This window comes from Neltuma alba, unplaced genomic scaffold (genome assembly GCF_004799145.2).
Source record: "Neltuma alba isolate B1F8T4 unplaced genomic scaffold, ASM479914v2 tig00011126_pilon, whole genome shotgun sequence".
NCBI classification, from domain to species: domain Eukaryota; kingdom Viridiplantae; phylum Streptophyta; class Magnoliopsida; order Fabales; family Fabaceae; genus Neltuma; species Neltuma alba.
Window position 1 is genome coordinate 167485 of NW_021635862.1, and position 20595 is coordinate 188079.

At 35.4% G+C, this 20595-nt stretch overlaps 3 protein-coding genes across 3 annotated transcripts; 2 read left to right on the forward strand and 1 right to left on the reverse strand.

The window, feature by feature from the left end:
- Nucleotides 1–404: 404 nt before the first annotated feature.
- On the forward strand, nucleotides 405–5225 carry LOC114761552 (uncharacterized). The gene is made up of 5 exons (XM_028950947.1): nucleotides 405–743; nucleotides 1068–1120; nucleotides 2126–2290; nucleotides 2731–2832; nucleotides 4932–5225. The coding sequence occupies exons 1-5, from the start codon at nucleotides 539–541 to the stop codon at nucleotides 5064–5066; spliced, it is 660 nt and encodes a 219-aa protein (XP_028806780.1). The 5' UTR covers nucleotides 405–538; the 3' UTR covers nucleotides 5067–5225.
- Nucleotides 5226–9318: 4093 nt separating this feature from the next.
- LOC114761600 (nuclear speckle RNA-binding protein B-like) lies at nucleotides 9319–10366 on the reverse strand. Its single transcript, XM_028951010.1, has one exon. The coding sequence runs from the start codon at nucleotides 10297–10299 to the stop codon at nucleotides 9625–9627; it is 675 nt and encodes a 224-aa protein (XP_028806843.1). The 5' UTR covers nucleotides 10300–10366; the 3' UTR covers nucleotides 9319–9624.
- Nucleotides 10367–17914: 7548 nt separating this feature from the next.
- On the forward strand, nucleotides 17915–20595 carry LOC114761599 (ABC transporter G family member 22-like). Its single transcript, XM_028951009.1, has 8 exons — nucleotides 17915–18048; nucleotides 18146–18301; nucleotides 18384–18567; nucleotides 18653–18961; nucleotides 19058–19348; nucleotides 19422–19706; nucleotides 19800–19907; nucleotides 20131–20595. The coding sequence occupies exons 1-8, from the start codon at nucleotides 17930–17932 to the stop codon at nucleotides 20380–20382; spliced, it is 1704 nt and encodes a 567-aa protein (XP_028806842.1). The 5' UTR covers nucleotides 17915–17929; the 3' UTR covers nucleotides 20383–20595.

A 20595-nucleotide genomic window follows, 5' to 3' on the forward strand; every position in this document is an offset into this window, starting at 1 on the left:
TATGGATACTCCTTCAACCATAATTAAGTATAAGAGAAAGGAGGGGTATTAAGAAAGATGACTATGGTATTTTAGGAAAAATATGTCACTTTTCTTATAATTAACGAACTTACCTAACTTCTTTAATCTAATCAAATTAGTTAAATGGGTCTTATATTAAGGACCGGAGGAATATTTAGATGGAGCTCTTTATATTTATTATGCCTGGTTCTCCAATCACATGATTATATGTTTTATTTTTAAAATATTCGTATTTAATATCATTTAATCATAAAATCATATAAAAAATAAAACATATGATTATGTATTATTAGAGAATTTGATATAGTAACTATAATTAATAATTTCTAATAACCTATGTATTTTTCTAGTATTTATCAACTTCCGTGGTTGAATCCACCTTTGAGGAAGGGGGGAACAAGCGCGGAAAGTTGTAGAGACGTGGCATTTGCAAATCGCAACTTACACTTCACGCGTCGGGGTCGGGGCTGCTTCTTGCCACTAAGGTTTTCGTTCCCGCGACGATTTTCGTGAGCTCATGGACTACGATCTCAGAAGCAGGTCCGGTCCACCTCGCGACGCACAAGTTCCAATCTTCCGTCAATCCTTGTCGTCTTCGCCTCCCACCCACCCGATGTACGGGCCTTCGTTGTACCCGAAGGTCGGCCAGCACGGTCATGCCGCACCTTCTCCCGTCGCCCGTTCCTCACCGCATCATCAGAGTTCTGCCCCCTCCGCTCCGTGTATAGACCATTCTCTACTCCCTTCTGCTTTAATTTTTCAATTCTCTATATTCATCCGAAATTAAGCCAAGCAATTGTGAGGATATGGAATTAGTCGTTTGGAACCTTGTAAGGTTCGATAGTTATTGTTGGACTGAATCTAGAGTGTTAGGGCTTTTCTTTGGGCCGAAGTAACTTGATTACCTGATTCATAGTAGGCGAAAAATTTCATGTTTAACATCGTTTTATTTCTCTGGCAAATTACGAGGAACATGATATGTCTCGTTCTGTGATTAAATTGATTGCTCCATCGAAATCATGGCGTTTTTCTTATTGCATTTGCAGCAGGATTGGGCATTAAGGTCGCTTTAAAGCCAGAATATAGGATCACTCCACCAGTAAGATTAACTTTGCCTGTTGCGATCTTAAATTTGATTTGAAATGAATTCATGAAGTCATTATGGAGATAAAACTCAAAGTTATGTTTACTTTGTAGTTTATGTTTTGTTTCTTATTCCTATGAAGCTTTGTTCCTCGATATTTGTCTTTGTAAGCCTCTTCGAAGGGGCATTATTTCATCGGGGTCGCCCTTGTTTTCCCGGCAATCAGTTATTTAACTCAATTGAATCTGTAATTCTGTTTCGTTCCAGAGCACATCTTCTTCTGGATATTCCTGCATGTGAATCACCCTTGCATATCTTGAATCGCTTCTATAGTGCAACTTAGAACTTGGATGCTACTTTTCTTTGCTTGCGTTACATTTTTGTTTTCAAGTTCCTCCTGTTTCTAATTCTTCTTCCATTGCATTTGCCACACCTCTTATTCATAATGTACTCCTGCTTTCAGAATTTCATTGTTTATTTCATCCATCTTTTTGCACTATCCGTGGAGATTGATGACGCCTCATATTTAGTGTGACTCATCATTGCATTTTGGTGATATTTTGATTGATTTTTTTTTTTTAATAGAGTATTGGGCTCATGGATGTTTTTGTGAATTATTGATAAATATGGTGAAAATTGAGTAAAATTTGGTTAAAAGCAAACGAACATTCTTTTTCAATGATTTTCATATGGTAATTTTAGGAGTTATTAGAGATGCAATACTAATCTCTTTGCTAGCCTTGTTGCACTTCTATTGCTTTCAAATTGAAGATAGCCCCTATGAGGTGACTGTTACCTAGTATATTATGGCTCTGTTAGCTGGGGCCAGAAGATTATATAATAATATTTTTGCCTAGACAATTCTTAACCTGATGTGGTTTGTTGACATCCTATGTTTAGGAGATTAATGTTGCTTTTATTTCATTCTCATGTGATTTTTGGCTGATCCTGCTTTGTACTATTGACTTGACTCTATGGTAACAATCTGATGATATATTTGTGGTTTTGCCAATTGTGTAGCCTCATTTGTTACCACATGGTGGAGATATACCACGCAGCAACTTTCAATTTGATTTTGACCTGGAGAAAAAAGTTTTGGCAGAAGCAGAAAAGCAAAACCCCAATTGGAGTAGATTTGGTATGGAAATTCTTCCGGCTAAGAGTGTTGAATCTGCATCACCAAAGGTATGTTCATTATTTTGGTGATGAAACCTCCAACTGATGGATGCATGCTATACTGCAATTTAAGTTAATTATATTTGTTTTAAAAAAATCCATTTTTAAGAAAAATGGACTATTATAATCATAATTTATTAAACAGTAAATAACGTGAACACCCTCCTAAATGGGGCTAAGTTACACTTGATATCCCTCTGGTTTCAAATATTTCCCCTTGCACTCCTAACATTTGTGTATGAGTTGCAGAAACCTTTCTTCCAATATAATTTTTGTCAGTGCGAGATTTTGATTTTATGATTGTAAAGGCAACTGAGTTAATACTAAACTTTAAGATGAAGACTATAATGTTATAACAGTAGAAATAGCTCAGGGGAATTAGTGCATTTTACTCTTATTAAATTAGCTTCCAGCTCTTGACATGAGAAATGGACATTATTTTGTTGTAGGGGCCTGTTTCAGATCCTGTTGTGAGCAAATATATTGTTTCCGGGCTGAACCGAGAGGCTGTTCCAATTGCTGTTGCCAATTATGGAGATAATCCGACCAAGGTATATGCTTGATCCCTGTATCTCAGTATGCCTGTGATGCTCTGATAGGCATTGCTGGAAAGTGTTGTCATTTTTTGTTTTTATTTCTATACATGCCAAATGTTTTTGTCTCTGCCCTGAATACTGTAGAGTGGATGATGCCTTGATTTTTATGGATCATGCTCATAATTTCTTGGTACAGAAAAATATATTTTTTTGTCAACTGAAAAACGGGAGTATCTGTAGTAGATAAGTAATTAAGAAAAAATCCAACAAACAGCCCCGCCAGGGGGGGGGGTTTGGAGGAAATATGATATCCTCCGTAACAGAGATCAAGACATGAGAAATGACAGACAGACAACCACGTAAAGATATCCTCCAGTCCCTTTCCACATCTGCTGCTGTTAAATGATCATTACTTGAATCAGATACAGGTGCTTGAAGCACAAATGTTTCTCTCTAACCAAATGCACCAACGAATAGCATAGATAGCACAGGGCATTAAAATATTTCCCTCCTTTATCCTACCAAGCTTTTTGCCTTGTATTTGAAGAAAAGTGATTGCTCCAACTTGGTAGGACAAACCCAGTGCATTCTCCAAAACCACTGAATGATCTTTCGATATGGTTTGAGTTACAGGGCAGTTTTACCTTCTGTTTCAGAGCTGGTATACAACAGTTTGCATATGTTCTGTCTGATCTGTGAATCATATGGTTATCTTCTTTACTGCAAAGGGGCAATATCTATGATAATACGAGGTTTAATAGTTGTTTAAAGTGATGGATGTCATTACAACAGTCGTTGTGCTTTAAGCCTTAATGGAAAAGGCTTTGGATTGAGTTTTAGATTCTGCTACGATATACTTGGTCTCTTGATGTTAGATCAATTCCAGATTTATTTGTTTGGGAATAAGAAATTACTATCTCCGTTCTTTAATATAAGATCTAGTTGGAGTTGAATTTGGTCTTAAATACAAAACCTTAGTGTTTTAGATTCTGCTACGATATACTCGGTCTCTTGATGTTAGATCAATTCCAGATTTATTTGTTTGGGAATAAGAAATTACTACCTCCGTTCTTTAATATAAAATCTAGTTGGAGTTAGATTGGTCTTAAATACAAAACCTTAGTCTACTTTATTTCTCATATTCATCATTTTTTTTCCTAAAACTAATTTACCTAACTTATATAGATAATGCTATGCAGGAGTATTTTATGGAAATCATGTCATATTTATTAAATTAACTAATCCATTTGACTTTTTAATCTAATGCAAATTAGTTAAGTAATCTTATATTAAGGACCAGAAGTGGTGCTTTTCACTGATCTCAAAGGGATTAAATGTTGAAAAACTTGACTTCTTGAGAGGTCAAATTCTCTAGGAAAACCCTTTATACATTTTATTTCCTCTCTGTTTTCTCTCACTCATCCAAGCAGGATGAATGATAATATTTTCCTTTCAGTTTTCTCTTCTCTCCATTTTTTTTCCTCTCATTTTCTTTCCCTCCAACTTTTCTTCTCATCCAAGCAGGGGGTTAAGTTTTTAATGTAGCAAACTGAAGTTGATCACGCTCCAATTCTGTCTTCTTACCTCTCACCCTTGTCCCTCACTTTGCCTCCCATTCTAGCATCACGATCGGTCATCTTGGCTATCATGGGCAGTATTTCTCAGGACTTGATAAAGTCATCTGATGGATGCCCTGGACCTTAGTTTCATTTACAACATTTAAATGCGTTGTTCTTTTTGCTTGAGTTGGCCTGTTAGTGCTTACTGAAAACAGCTTGATGTTGAAAATATTTTAGTAGAAATGTCAGAAATTAATTCGAGAGCGGCAATTTCTAGATGATAATCAGCTCCTCTTTTTTGTACCAATATCATCCCTCATTTAATTAGGTCGTAGCAAGGTTTTCTGGAGTTGATTTTTTGTTGGTTACCCCTAACAAAGGAAAACTTTCTCTGCAAATACTTTCTATTCCAATTACTAGAAGCTTTGCATAATATTTTTCACAAATTGCTTTAAATTGCCTGCAATTCTTCGGAGTTGCATCCCTGGAGAGATGATTCGTGGCACTCTTTGCGGCTTAAACTGTTATCGTAACCAATTGCTTGATTCATTTCAGGTTCAAGAATTTGTTAACGGCTACAACCTCTTGCGTGAAATGGGATTTGCAACAAGCACCGTTGCGGAAGCCTTGATTATGAATGAAAATGATACGGACAAGGCATTAGCTCACTGCCTAAACGGCCCATCCTGAGAGTCCTGAAGCTTATTTGTTGTACATCCTATGTATTCATTGATAGCTATTAGATTGGTGCTTCTGTATAATGTTGAATGACGTTCAAGTATAGACAATAGAGATGCTTGTAATCTGTTCTCGCTTCTAATATAAATACTTTTTCGTTCCTTAATATAAGACCTAATTAACTAATTTGAGTAAATTAAAAATATGTGTTAAATTAGTCATTATGATATGTTTTTTATAAAACACTCTAAGCATTTTTTTTAGTTTCTCTGCTCTCTTTCTTACTTGATTATTATTAGAAAAATATTAATAGAGTTCATTTGAAAAAAAAAAAAATAAACATGTGAAATAGTTTTTGCTATTTCTAATTCTAATTATACGATTTTGTTTATAATCTATAAATGAGGTTTTATAATTATGATTAGAAATAGTATATATAGGATTAATATCAATTCCTCAGTGGGATTATATGTTAAGGACTGAAAAGTACCTGTGAGTTGAGAAGGAGAAGAACGATCAAATCCATGGGGTATGCCCTTCCTTTCTGCCCCCTCTACTCTAGAAGTTATATAACCATAGCAGCAAAATCTGGGCTTAACATCTTTTGCAGACGGCACATGCAGATTGATCTTTTTGTCACAAGTGATCGCACTGTCTCAAGTCCACTGATGGTGGGGAAACTTTTGTCGGGAGATTTTCTATCGCTCAAACAAGGCAATGTCTGATTTCGGCGTATCATCCCGGTCCTAGGCAACAACGTCCTGTCCCATATTTTATGGGACCGCCTTCTTCGGTTATTTTCTCCCCCCCCCCCCCCCCACCCCACCCCACCCCCCCCAAAAACAATTACTATATGGTTGTTAATATAAAAATGAGTTAGACTAATTTAAATAAAGGTACAATAAATAAGTGTTGTTTTTTGTAGAATGTTTGTGCTAATCATGTATATTAGTTAGAACTGTCATTTGATTAAATCTTTAACATGCGTAATTACTACAAGAATATTAGAAAAAATAAATAAATATGAGAGACAAAATGAATTGAAATTTTATATTTAAGATAAAATTATAAATAAATATGAGAAATAAAATAAATTGAGATTTTATATTTAAGATAAAATTAAAATTCAGAATAGTTTTTATATTTAAGATAAAAGGTAATATCATTTTCCTCTTTTCCTGTAACGGAGATGCACTTCAGCTTCCTAAGGGGAAAAAAACAGAGTCGAGACTTTGGAATTTAAACAAGTTGAGGCGAAGTGAATCCTCTTGACTTTCGGACTTGAAAATTGCAGAAGCATTAAATGATTTTGGATTAGTCAAAATAAAAGGTCAGACTGAGCAGAAAGGGGAACAGTAAATAAGAAAGGAAAATTTAACCAAAAAAGATAAACAAAAGAAAGGAAAATGCGAAGATGACCAGTAAATTTGAGTATCCCAAAAGAATTAGCTCATCATTGTGTCTCCTCACATATTCCCGAGGATTCTGAAAATTTCTTGGTAGCATGAGCAGCAAACACCTGATAAGCATGTTCCCCTCCCACCCTCTTGAACTTTATTATATTATACAACATTTTGATATATAATAATAGAGTTATTGTGTATAACTTTCATGCAATACATCCTCGCTATGGAATACTCATCCGTTTCAAATCTTCTTTTTGTTTAAAATTTTAGACGTGAATTAAAAATGGATTGATTCTCATAAAACGAAAAAAAAAAAAAAGTCTTCTCTATTTGGTACGATTCTGTCCCCCCCCCCCCAAAAAAAAAAAAATCTCGTGTAAAAGTAATTTATATCAAACGCCACTTCAGGCCAATATATAATCAAGCATGTGTAGTTTTGACAATTATATTGTAAAGCCAATTTGATGATAAAGGGTTTTTAACTTCTTTCGTATTAATCAAGCTTTCCCTCATGGTCGTCAATTATTGATTATAATATACACAAATATTTGGTTGAGTCTTGTGCTAGCCTTTTGACTTTCGAGATCCAAATTTTATCAGCTGATCGTCCATGTCTTTTAGGCCCACGAATAGACGTCTTCCTCCTTTTTTGTCTTGCGCATCACCTTTAACATTTTACTAATAAGAATTAGTTGAGTTGGAAAGGGTGATCTTATGATCCTCAATATTATGAGTTTAAATTCTGCTGATATAAGAATCTTGTTAGTGAGTGATTTGTAAGTGTTTTTGTAAGTGCTTTTGTAAGTACTTTTTAAGCCTGGAGATATATTTTAACAATTAGTAAGTTTCCATGATTTAACTCACCTGAATTTTTTAAGTACAAAAAAAAAGTGACATTTTTCAGTCCCATTGTCTTTGCAATAAATAATCAATTAATCACACTCATTAATGAATTTAGATGTTAAACTCAAAAAAAAAAAAAAGAGGATGGTTTACCCCGTGAGTTTAATTAACTTCCCAAGAAATTGACTTAATGGACGCATCTATGGGACATAGAGCTACATCTATTGTGCAACCGTACTCCAATATATATAGTTGAAATTTGAAGGCACTAAGAGATCCTGTTCTAAGAATCAATTTTAGATTCGTTGGCCCAGAAAAAATATAGGCTCAATTATTTTTTTGAATATTCTATAAACACTTAAAAAAAATATTTTTATATAAGTTGAGATAAAATTCTTCTCACGTACTTATTTGGAATACCACAAAATCATTTCTAAAAAGTCAATCTAAACCACTCCATCAAAAAATAAGAAAGTTTAGCACACAAAAAATGAAGACGAAAATTAAGATGGTTAGTTTATAATTTTTTATACTACGATCGATCTAAGTTAGCTATGCGAATATAGTTGTTAAAAATTTCTCCTAGGAAATCCTTTTGTTTTTTTTATGATAAAATAAAAGCACGGAGAAATTATATTATACATAAGCTCTCTTCTATCTGAGTAATATGCTTTCAGCTTGACTTTTGTTCATTCATTAATTTTCAATTGGTTCAATATATATATATATATATATATATATATATCAGTCCCTTTATTTTCGAACAGGACATCGTTGTCCCAGCGTTGACAAGCATTTTAGAAATTAGTTAGTTCACCTTCACGTGATCATCATCACCCATCACCTTCCATTTTAGAGTTATCTCATTTGATTCTCCTTCTGCTCTGAACAAAATTTAATTTATCACTCTCATTATTTTGAGTACATAAAAAATTACTCCTTCAGTCCTTAATATAGGACCTAATTGTTGAGTTGATTTTGATATATAAGATCTATTTCTCATATTTATTTTCTAAATTACCTCTATAGATACTCCCTCAACCATAATCAAGTAGAAGAGGGAGGGAAGATATTAAGAAAGATGATTATGATGTTTTAGGAAAAACATGTCATATTTCTTATAATTAACTAATTTATTTAACCTTTTTAATTTAATCAAATTAGGTAAATACGTCTTATATTAAGAACCGAAGGAATATTTCATATTTTGGGATCTCTGTCTTATTAAGTTTCTACTAATTAAACATCTCGATAGCTATTTTTCACCACTAGGTTTATGATCTAATAAATAGATAACCTAGTAATTTTTTTCCAAGCTCATTTAACTTATTTTGGTTTTGAATGCCGCAGCTTAAAAATTTTCTTAATAAATCTCTTCGGATTTTGATTAAGATCCAGTTAAATCTCTGCATCATCAACTAGCCCATATATATGAATGCATTAATTGCATAAATTTAAAGAAATATTGGGAATACATGTATAGATTTGCACAGATTTCATCACTTCATGAATCACATCAATCACGGTTCATATAGGCTGAATATGAATGCCTAAATAACTTAAATATCTTCTAGAAGCAGACTGAAGTGTTTATCAGATACATTAACTATTGTAACCCTAATTTAGGCCGGCTATATATGGGAGTTTTATGCAAGTTTGGTGCGCGTTGTAATGACCAAGATTTGCCAAGAACAATAGAAAATTCAAGTACTCCTCTTGTTTCAATTTTTAAGACGCTATTGTAGTAAATTGTGAGAACTAATGAATATTATTAAATATAATCAGAAACTAATTTTTGTGATAAAAAAGTATAAACTTCTTAAAATATCTTTCATTTCATACCACATGAATGGTATTTTTAGAACGACAATATCATTAATGAATCATTATTTTATCCAAGACATTATATGTACGGTATTATCACTGACAAAAAGTCATCGTCAAAATTCTTTTTTTTTAGTGTGTGTTATGAAAAATATTTGATAAATCGAAACTGAAGAATAACAAATAATACAGAAAGACGGGAAGCAATAACATACATTGCCAACCAAGTAGTGCCATATGGAGTACTAAATGTGACAAAAATGGCGTCAACCATTAATCTCATTAATTAGATAAATGATAATGCCATCGAGAAGTTACCTATCTGCTAGCCTCCAAAAGAACAACAAATACAAAATTTCCAATTTAAGCCTGTTTAATTTGTTTGTGTGTGTGTGTATGCCATCATCCTTTCTCTGAGAAACTAACTACACCATGAAATGAGTAAATCAAATGTCTAAACTGAAATTAACTACAATAACTAGCAAATTACTAACCAGTTAGCTAAATAAAGTGTTGAATAAATCAATAGTACGAGGTGAAACAAAGTAATTAGAAGGGCTAGGGATGAAACCACCACCCTCCGTAAAATTCCTGCTGCTATGAAGCACGGGGTTCACATCATGAAAAAGGCTAACCACGCCAGGCTCCGACGTTGACGGCGGCGAGAAGAAACTCGACGGGATCGGAGATAGAGAAGTGGGTCCCGGCGACAAAATCCCATGAGACATGCTCGTCGTGGTGCCATTAATCTCCGTCCCTTCTGCAAAACCCACGTCAGCATTCGAATGCTGCAACTTATTCTTGGGCGATGACCTAGCTTTCTCTATAGCTGCGAAACGCGCTGCAGGCGAAACCGTACCCCCATGGCTATCATTAGCGACACTGAAGGGATCATCGTGATTTGAGGAAGACGAGGAATTATTATTATTAGAAGAATGAGATCCTGTGAGGCGCTGAACGAGGCTCATGAAATCAGAAGGAGTGGTGTGGATAATCTTGGGAGAAACAGTGTAGATTATAATGGGTTGGCGAGGAGGGGGCTGAGGAGGAAGTGGGGGCTTCTTGATCTTATGAGAGTCTTTGTTGATCTTGAGAGGCGTGGGACGTGGGCCTTGAAGTTCTGAAGATCTTCTGGGAGATTTCCCAGTGGGATCCATGCGTGGGAACTCCATATGGTGCCAAAGTTTCAATTTTGATGGGAGGAGGAGGAGGATGAAGGAGATATATAAAGCCAAATTAAAGGCAGAATTACAGAAACGCTGGTCAACGAGGAGGAGGGGCATTATTTTAATGGTGTGTGCATTATTTGCTGGTAAAGTCTGGCTTCCTCTAACTTGAATATTTTAAGTGTTTAATTAATTCAAGAGCGAGGCCGGTTTCGTGATGTTATGCTTGTTTGGACTCTGGCTGTGTCTATTCTTCAAGTTTGAAAGGGTCATGTCCCACACTTGGAGCTAGTGGCCATCCATGATGACGTCGGATGTAATTAAGTCTCCGATCCTCTCAATTCTTTCACATTCAAGATCCCTCGTCGAAGAAAATAGTACTTATCTGTTTATATTAGCTTCATAATCACAGTTCCTGATCACTTTATCTCTTCTATATGTATAAAAGCTCATGAGTGAATATGAATTCTGAACTCAATAATGCTGCACACGGGAAAAGAACAAAATATTTCAGAATCAGCAAATTGTAGCTAAACCCTCTCCCAGGGACCAAAAAATTATGCCTAATTTTCAATTCAATTATACTTTGAGGAATGAAGAATTGGATTTGCCTCCAGCGACATTACTACTACTTGTATTATCACAAGACCGTATATATAGTTGGCTCATTGATCTTTCCCCTGCTGACCTGGCAATTATTCATGATCTAAAGACAATTGGCTGCTTCTTCACGACCAAAAGATCCAAACTTTGTCAGGAAAAATACTGAGGCTTAACTTAGATAGTAATCTATATCCAAGCCTTCGCTTCCCATTCCTAGCCTTGCCTCAAAAGTGTCACTCATTTGATTCTTCGATTTTCAATTTTTTTTAAGAATTATTACAAGCTTTAATTTTGATAAATAACATGGCATGGATCTCTGTAATTTTTTGCTCCAAATTGATAACGTCCCCTTGAAAGTGTCACTCATCTGCTTCTTCGAGTTATGTACAATGAATTCTTGCAATTATTACAAGCTTTAATTTATAAATAACATGGATCTTTAAAATTTTTTTATGATGAAGCTTGTGGCTTTGCCATTCAGATTTTCTAAAAATATTGCATCACGCACTTTAGACTAATCAATTTATTGTTAAAAAAATTCGTATATTATCTCTAGAAGTAATTGGATTTCTCACAATATTATAAAGAAGAGTGTCAAAAGGAGAAAAAAGCGTAGTCCATGGCTTGCCATAGAATGTTCTGTATAAATATATTAATTCTTTAACAAATTAAAAAAAGAAGAAGAAAAAAGGGTACAAAAAGTGAGATCTTCCGTCGTCTTGTATCTTTCTAGCTAGGTTCGTCTGTTTATAAATTTACTTTTAGGATCCATGATAACTCATCACATAAGTCGCATTTAAATGTAATAATCATCTAGAAGGCTTTTGTGGTTACGGCTCCTGAGGCTGAATCACAAGTCTCATTTGACGGCTTCATCTAAATCCAGCTACCTATTTCCTGCAACCTTCATGCAGAGACCTCTTCACTGTCACTTTCAGAGTTCAAGTTACCCACTTCATTCATTAATTTAATCCTTCAGCATAACAAATGAATCCAACTTTGTTTGGCCCATTCCGGGCAACCACGTATTAGAAAGATATATATAATCTAGTAAAGGTGATTTAATTAAATCATTAGTTTATCTTGATGAATGGAGCCAAAAGCTTTTCCAAATGGAAGATCCATGCATCCCCACCAGGCAAATAAAAGTAGGTTGCGACTTGAGATTAATTAGCTACTTTTTGAGGGCTGATTTTCTGGATGCTGGTTCATTCCATTTGTTGTGCGTGCTTGCCCCGCCTCCGTCAACGCATAGCAGCTGGCTAGCTTCAACATGGTGTCCCTTCCTTTTTCTGAAGAAAAATTCTGAACACGGTTGAAAGATGTTGAAAAAGTTATTGGCAATAAGGGAGATATTAAGTTTTTAGGACAAGTATATGTATGTATAACCAAAAGTTGTGAATTTAAGGTTATTTGCGTTGCATATTGAACTAATAAATGTATGAGAGAACCAATAAGCTGTTGGTTCAATAATAAGCGGTCTCAACCTTATAAAAAAAAGAATATAAGTTCAAATTCTGAAAAGTACACTTATTGAAAAGACTTTAATCTTAATATTCTCAATCTGATAGAAATCAATCTTAAGTCTAAAATGACTTGAAAATACTCTAAATTATACTAGAAAAAAGTATGTGAGAGATAAAAAGTTGGGTTAGATTACAAAATTTATTATACATGCTTTATCTATTAATTAAATGTGTAATACATAGTGCAAATTAGCGCAAATTAAATAATTAAAAATTTTACTTTTCCTATTTACCGCTATCTTCCCCGCGGAGGGAGGAGGAATTGGGAGGAGTCATGACACATTATTGGCACCCCGGGTTTTCAAATTTTTGTTAAGTATCGCACTGGTTATACATTTTTATCCTCAAAATTCATGCAAACCCTGCACATGCACACACATAATATTTACATAGACCCTCGGCCCTCTTATTATCAAATTTGATTTCAGCCCGTAATTGTAGATGATTCAAATTATAATATAAGAACTAGTTTGACTTTTAATTTGATTCTAAATATAAGACTTCATCTACTTTATCTCTCATATTTATCTATTTGTTTCAAAATAGTCCTTATAGTAGTTGCATGTATTAAATGTTCAATCAAAGAGTAGTTTTAGCTAATGCATAATTAACATGAGTATTTTAAGGAAGACAACACGTAATTATTACAAAAAATTAACTCAACAAAATTTCTTAATCTACTCAAATTAATCAATTAGCTCTTATATTAAGGACAAGAGGTAACCATTAGATTTGATTCTAAAAATAAGATCTCAATTCACTTTATTTTTCAAATTTGTAAATTTTTTTCAAAAATGTCATTGATTGTAAGAAAAATTCGGTTAGTTCCAAACTTCCAATGTGCATAATTAAAGAAACTAGTTTAGGAAAGTCCACTTATATTTGTTACAATTAATTAACTTAACTAATTTTCTTAATCATCTCAAATTAGTATTTAACTTTTATATTGAGCAGTGGAGGTGGCATTAATTTGTAAGAAATCATTGATTACGGGCCTTTTTTTTTTTGGTCAAATACGGGGCATGTTTAGTTAGATGTGTTAGTTATGACTTGGCTAGTCCCACCCAATATATAATACCATGCATGCATGTCTTGAGCAGCCTCCGAAGTCTGAACTACCCCTCTCACTCCCATTGAACATGTCAACAGTACGTCTACTTTCCCTCTTAATTAATCGATTAATTTTTTTTTAAAAAAAAACCTCCTTCCTTCATTTCTAATCCCTAACAGTCTAACACACACCCCTTTCGCTTCTGTGTTTACAAATTACAACCTTCTTTGCTTTTAAAACACAATTGCTTAACTGCTCTTTTCCTTTCATTATCTTTTTTTTAAGAATTAATGAAAAATGAGGCCTTAATTAAAAACTAGTCAATTATACTGACGGTCACTTCATTTTCGTGAGATAGATACCACGGAGGTTGAATATGCCCTTCATGCTTTTTAACTGGTCAATTCTCATCAATACGCTTGTTCTAGCCACCTATACTTCCTAAGTCTTTAACATTGAGTAGCTAAGTCTTTAACATTGACATAATCAGAAAAAAAACTGTTTCTCAAACTTTGCAATTCTCAGTCCGATAAATCAAATTAAAATTGACGCCTTTCTTTTTATTCGTTTTTTTTTTGGGCGCAACTATTCATTGTTTTTGTTACCATGAGATTTGGTCGAAAACACTTCAACTCTTATTATTTGATTGTAAAATATGAAAAATTTATCAATGGCTTTACCTCTACCACAAGATTAAGAAATGGTCGTTTAAGGTTTGACCGAATCAGAGCGGAGTCCATGCCAAGACCCAGGACAAAACAATAATTTTTATATTTTTTAAGGAAAAATAGCAAACATAAGAAAGAAAATAATCCAAGACGATTAGCAGACAAGTGCAATTAATATAGCCTAGAAGTAATAAATTTTTTCTAATTAACAATAACGAAAAAAATTCAACTTCTTTAACATACTGTTCTTAAGATTGCCTTCTTCTTTGCCTTTATATATATATATATATATATATATATATGGGGGAAAACTTAGGACAATTAAAACTGGTATACTATGTATGAACAGGTCTTGGTGGTCTTGCGCATGGGAAATGAGAAATGAAGAAAATGGAAGGAAGAGTTGGGTTAGGTGAATGGTTGAAAATTGCAGAGCCCAATGAAGGGTCAAATGTCCAAAAACATGACCTCGCTTGGACCCTCGCAGCGCTGCAATGGGCCCCCCATCCCAAACCACCCCTTTCACTTGTCTAATCACTGCTCCTTTCACTTCAATATTAAAATCCTCAAGAATGATCAGGACGGTCAGTTCCCTCCAAGGTTTGAGAGGTACCCACGTTTAAAAATTCTAAAGTGTCTTAACAAAACTACTTTTAATATAAAAAAAAATTATTTATAAAAAAAATTTCCGTGAAAAGTTCAGCATCTTTTTATTAAGATTTGGGAAACTTCACGAATGAAAAATATTACAAAAGTCTTCTGATCGGCGCCTATTTGTGATCCCCTTCAACTAAATTATTTTAAATTAAAAGGACTACGAACTCTTATTCACAGGAGAATTCTCATGCTTTAAAATCATTGGCATTCAACTCAAATTTTAACACCCATAGTATCAAATATACCGAATGATAATCATTTTAAAAAGTGAATGAATAAATAAAAAACCATGGTAGCTTCTGTTGCTTCTCATAAATGCTGCTGGTCAATCCACACTCCATACCAAGTAGCCCTCCCGCAGGCCGCAGTAGATTCATACACCCTCTTCAAACACTTAATGCTCTTGATCAAGTACTCACTGGGTTATTTTATTTATACGTAGACAATCGTACTCGTATATCATATTCGATATTACATATTCTCATGGATTGATTACCTTTTTTTATAAGTTCCATATCTAAGTTATCACCGTTACATGACAAGGTTTTTGTGAGTTGAGACAGCTAAAAATATTTTCATGCAAACACATACTTGGATATTGAAATTCTCCTTAAAAATTATGCATTTTTTTTAAAACATCGCTTTAACAAATAGTTACGATCTGCGAGGACAGAAGGCCACTCATCAACTCAGGCATATCAATATCAATAAATAGTGATAAACAATTTGCTGGGCAAGGAAACTGAAGCGCATCAATGCTATATGGTGTGGTTCAGTTTGGTGGAGGTGGTCCATGGAAGAATGATGGCCATGAAAAGGCACGTGCATGTCGGAACTCTTAATCACCGAATTACCCCGGCCTATATGCCATCGAAATCGAACTCTCTTGAAGCACACGCTTGTCTCTGTCTGTACGTACCTTCATACTGTACCCATTATCGATCAGCTTTGCTCACGTTCGCGAGAACGACTTCCCACTTAGTGCTAACCATTCTCTTGAGCTTGTACTCCTGATGAGTCAATTCCCACAGTGAACTCACTTTTCTTGGTTTAACCAGAAATGTGTCGTTTCCCATTTTTAATCAGTTTATTTGTGGATTCTCAAGTCTTTTCTCTCGAGGTGGATCAGTTGTTCACGTGGTTCTACCCAACGATATCAGGCTAGTTTGGCATCTATCTTTATAAGCTTTGGCTAGAATGCTCTGCGCATCTACTTCGTACAGTGCAGCAAGTTGCACTGTCTGCATGTCACTGTTTCCTGGTCAGGCCTCAATCAATTTGGCTTCCTTCTTTTTCTCAAAAATCTGTATATTTGGTTCTGTGGGTGGTGTGGCTCATTACGAGTCACAGCCATTCGTTCTTCATCATGTACAGCAGATGCACATGGAATCAATCTTGATCAGGCAAATGAGGCAGAATTCTTGTGGGAAATCATGGGTTTGCCAGATTGAACTGTGACTAAAACAGCTGCCTCTGTTACAAATCACTCCGTTTTAGCTTATGGCATACTTCAAGACCCGAGAATGGTTTCATTCAAATTAACACTGCAATCCTAGTTCTCTTAAGGTTACATAAGTTCATGAAGCTTGCAATATGCTGATGGTGATGCAGAAAAGAACAATATATAGCTATATGCGGATATTGCGGTTTCTGTATGCCTCAGCCCCCTTGAAGCCCCACAAAAATTTACTCTAATTCTGATGTGCCCTATCATCTCGGGCACCGCCTTTCTTTTGGTCGTATTGAATCTGATATCTGAGGAAAATATGTGAGTCTGTCGGTGAACGTTAAATCAAGCAATTATATAGATACAAGAGGACAAAAAATATCTTTTGACAAGCACCCCCCCGGGGGGGGGGATAGAGGAAAACGAAAAAAGACAGAAGGCAGTGAAGACACTAAACCAATCACTATGGTCTTTCTTGACACAAACTAGACCCACTTGTACTGTATATCTGTAAGAAATGAAGCAGTAATTTACAATAATAATGGCTTACACTTTATATCTGATATTGATCATTGCCACTATTGATTATTGAATGCCCTTGACAAGAGGTAAAGTCACCAATTTAAAAGTCCTATATATGTGTGTTCAGGACAGTATATGGCCTTACAAATTGCACGATTGTCCTGCATTCCTATCTTCAAGTACGTTTCTCACGTAACTCCCTTTCCAAATTCTTGACACTGTTTATCATATACATACTATCTATTCGTATCACTTTGCCTGTTAGGCATTTTTAATTCTTTATTCTAGGAACTGACGCGACAGAAGCTTATATATTTTATCTAATTTGCACTGAGTAGTGATGCATTTGTGTGTTTTAACTTACAGTACATCCTTCACAAAAGATGGAAGAGAAGAGAGAGCTGATATTGAGCAGTGTGCCTCATGAAAAGTTTGGATGTAGAAGTTCTCACATTTCTCAGACTGGAGAAAACAAAGATGTTGCAGCTCACAGCTTCAGCTTCGACAACAGAGTGGGGACCACGCGTGGTGGAACTGTCATTCGCAAAACTAAATCCTTGAATGCTCAATTCTTGGTCAACATTGACGGTCTAATCAATAATGTTGCAGGAAGGTTTCATGAGATGGATTCCAACGATAAATGTTCCTCTAGCAAGGAATTAAGATATTCCCTTTCATTCACTGCACCCACCTCATTCTCACAGGAACTGCCAAGCACCGAATGCAGTAAGAAACAGTTATTTAGCACCACTAATCTCCAAAATAATTAACATTAAGAGCTCATAGATCCAATATGCAAATATTAAACTTCTAGTTGGGTGAGAATCATCATACATGACCTGTTCTTGATTTCTTCTGCTTTTCAGATGATGTTGCATCTGATGTTTCTGCGGAAAAGGAATTAGATTCATGCAGGTGGACGAGGATGCACGTGGAACCTACCTTGCCAATACATCTGAAAGTAATAAATTTTATAAATAAGTTTATTATCTACTCTTACCTTGCATCCTATATACGTGTAATTTATATTGATTCCATTGTCTTGCAGTTTGAAGATGTGAGATACAAGGTTCCAGAGAAAGGTGAGAAGTCTTCTGGAGAAGGAAAGTACATTCTGCATGGGATCACTGGTTCGGTACGCCCAGGAGAGATTCTTGCTTTAATGGGGCCATCTGGAGGTGGTAAAACAACATTACTCAATATCTTGAGCGGCAGGACCAAGTTTAACGGCGGGTCTATCACTTACAATGACGAACCATATACCAAGTCATTAAAGCAGAGGTATAATTAACGAAGGCAGGTTCATTTAAAATCATAACTTAAAAATTCAAAATGCTGTTTATGGCCATTACATTACATATTGTGTATTTTTACACAGGATTGGATATGTAACACAAGATGATGTTGTGTTCCCTCATCTTACAGTCAAGGAAACTCTCACATATGTAGCTTTGCTCCGTCTCTCGAAGGATCTATCAATGACACAGAAAAAAGAGAGGGTTATGAATGTTTTAAGTGAACTATGCCTCGAAAGGTGTTATCTTTTTCCCCTTTTACTCAGAGTCTTAGATTACTATACGCTTCGCATAAGATGGGCGTTAAATATGCTATTTCAGATGCCAAGACACAGCAATTGGCGGCAAATTTATCAGAGGGGTTTCTGGTGGTGAGAGGAAAAGGGTCTGTATTGGCACAGAAATCCTGCTCAACCCATCACTTCTGTTCTTGGATGAACCAACATCTGGTCTAGATTCAACCACAGCATCACGAATTGTTCAGATTCTTCAAAACATTGCAAAAGTAATTCTCGTCCTTCATCCATTCTTTCTTTTCTTAGTGGAATCAGATGTAACAGTGATCTTCTTTCTTGATTTTGTTTCGGTAGGAGGGAAAGACAGTATTGACAACAATACACCAGCCGTCAAGTAAGCTGTTCAGCATGTTTGACAAATTGATTCTGTTGGGAAAAGGGAGCACCTTGTACTTTGGAAAAGCATCTGATGCAATGATGTATTTCTCCTCTATTGGTTGCTCTCCATTGATAGCCATGAACCCTGCGGAGTTCCTCATTGACCTTGCAAATGGCAACATAATTGACAAATCTGTCCCTTCAGAACTTGAGGATAAGTTCCATTATGGAATCAAAAAACTCAACATAAAAAACAACACACCCTCCCCAGTTGATGTACACGAGGTCAACCACGTCACTGAAGTATTCAGTTTTCCTATGGATCAAATCAAATCAATACTGTACAACAACATACTAAAATATGACTTGTTCGTCCTGCAGTTTCTTGTTAAGGCCTATGAAATAAGGCTTGCGAAAAGTGACAAAGCAATGCTTCTCGAACCTGTAACAAGAAGGGGAGATCAGAGTGGGATGCAAGGCAGGCCATTCCTGAGGGACTTTGGAGCAACTTGGTCTCAACAATTTTGCATTCTCTTCATGAGGGGCATTAGGGAGAGGCGTCATGAGTATTTCAGCTGTCTGCGTGTAACCCAAGTAATATCAACTGCAATTATTGTTGGACTACTTTGGTGGAACTCTGATGCTTCTTCTCACAAGAGTCTCCATGATCAGGCAAGCTCTAATTATTTTCTTGAATCATCACAACATAACTTCTCCTAAGTATGCTTATTTACCCGTCATGCAGGCAGGGCTACTGTTCTTCCTTTCTGTGTTCTGGGGCTTCTATCCGCTATTTAGTGCCATCTTCATGTTCCCACAAGAAAGAGCAATGCTAGTGAAAGAGAGATCGATTGACATGTATAAACTCAGTGCTTACTTCTTAGCTAAGAACACCAGTGATGTTCCAATGGAGCTTCTAATGCCTCCAGTGTTCTTAGTGATTGTGTATTTCATGGTTGGCTTGAAGCTACAATTTTCTGCATTTTCCCTCACCATCCTCACAATTTTTCTGAGTGTTCTGGCAGCTCAGGTAATTTTTTTTTAACCATATGCATGTTAATTACCCCCTTGTGAAGTATAATTTAGAGATGGTCCCAAAGCATTTTGTGCACAATAAGTGCAGGGTCTGGGACAAGCCATAAGTGCAGCATTTCTAGATGTGAAGAAAGCTACAACACTGGCCTCAATCGTTGTCATGACCTTCATGCTAACCGGTGGATTCTTTAGCCAAGTAAGACATTATGTGTCTGTTCTCTAGTAATATCCCCTCAAATCTACATGACCATCTTAAATATGCCTCCTCAACTCAGTTAATTCAATATGGAAAGCAAAAGTTCAAGAAAATGATGAGCTGGCTTTTTGGAAAATCTCTAATAAGAATACAAGAATGTTAGTCATTGATTATTTTAATATAGGGGTCATAGTAATTCCCGTTTATATATTTGTGATTGCAGCAAGTCCCAAGGTTTATGTCATGGGTACGCTACGTCTCTTTCAACTACCACACTTACAGGTTGCTTTTGAAAATTCAATATGGATGTGTGGTTTCAACTTCTGCATCAGGTTGCAGTGAGTCTCCTTTAGATAAAAAGAGGGAGACTATACTCGGGAGAGGACTGGAAGTTGGTGCTATGATAATAATGATAATTATTTATCGGCTTATAGCGTATTTATTTCTAAGGAGAATGAATATAAGGACTAAATGAAGCCAATTTTCGGACTTTAAGGTCTCATTTGATGCGAAGCATTAACAATGAGGGATAGAGACTAGAATATCAATTGAAAAAAAATCATTAAAAAAGTCTTTAGCATGAGTAATTACTTATTATATTGGATTAGGCGAACTTATGGAAGTAAGATTAGAGAATACTACTTCCTCCTATGATATTCCCCAATCCCACATACATGGGTTTATCTAA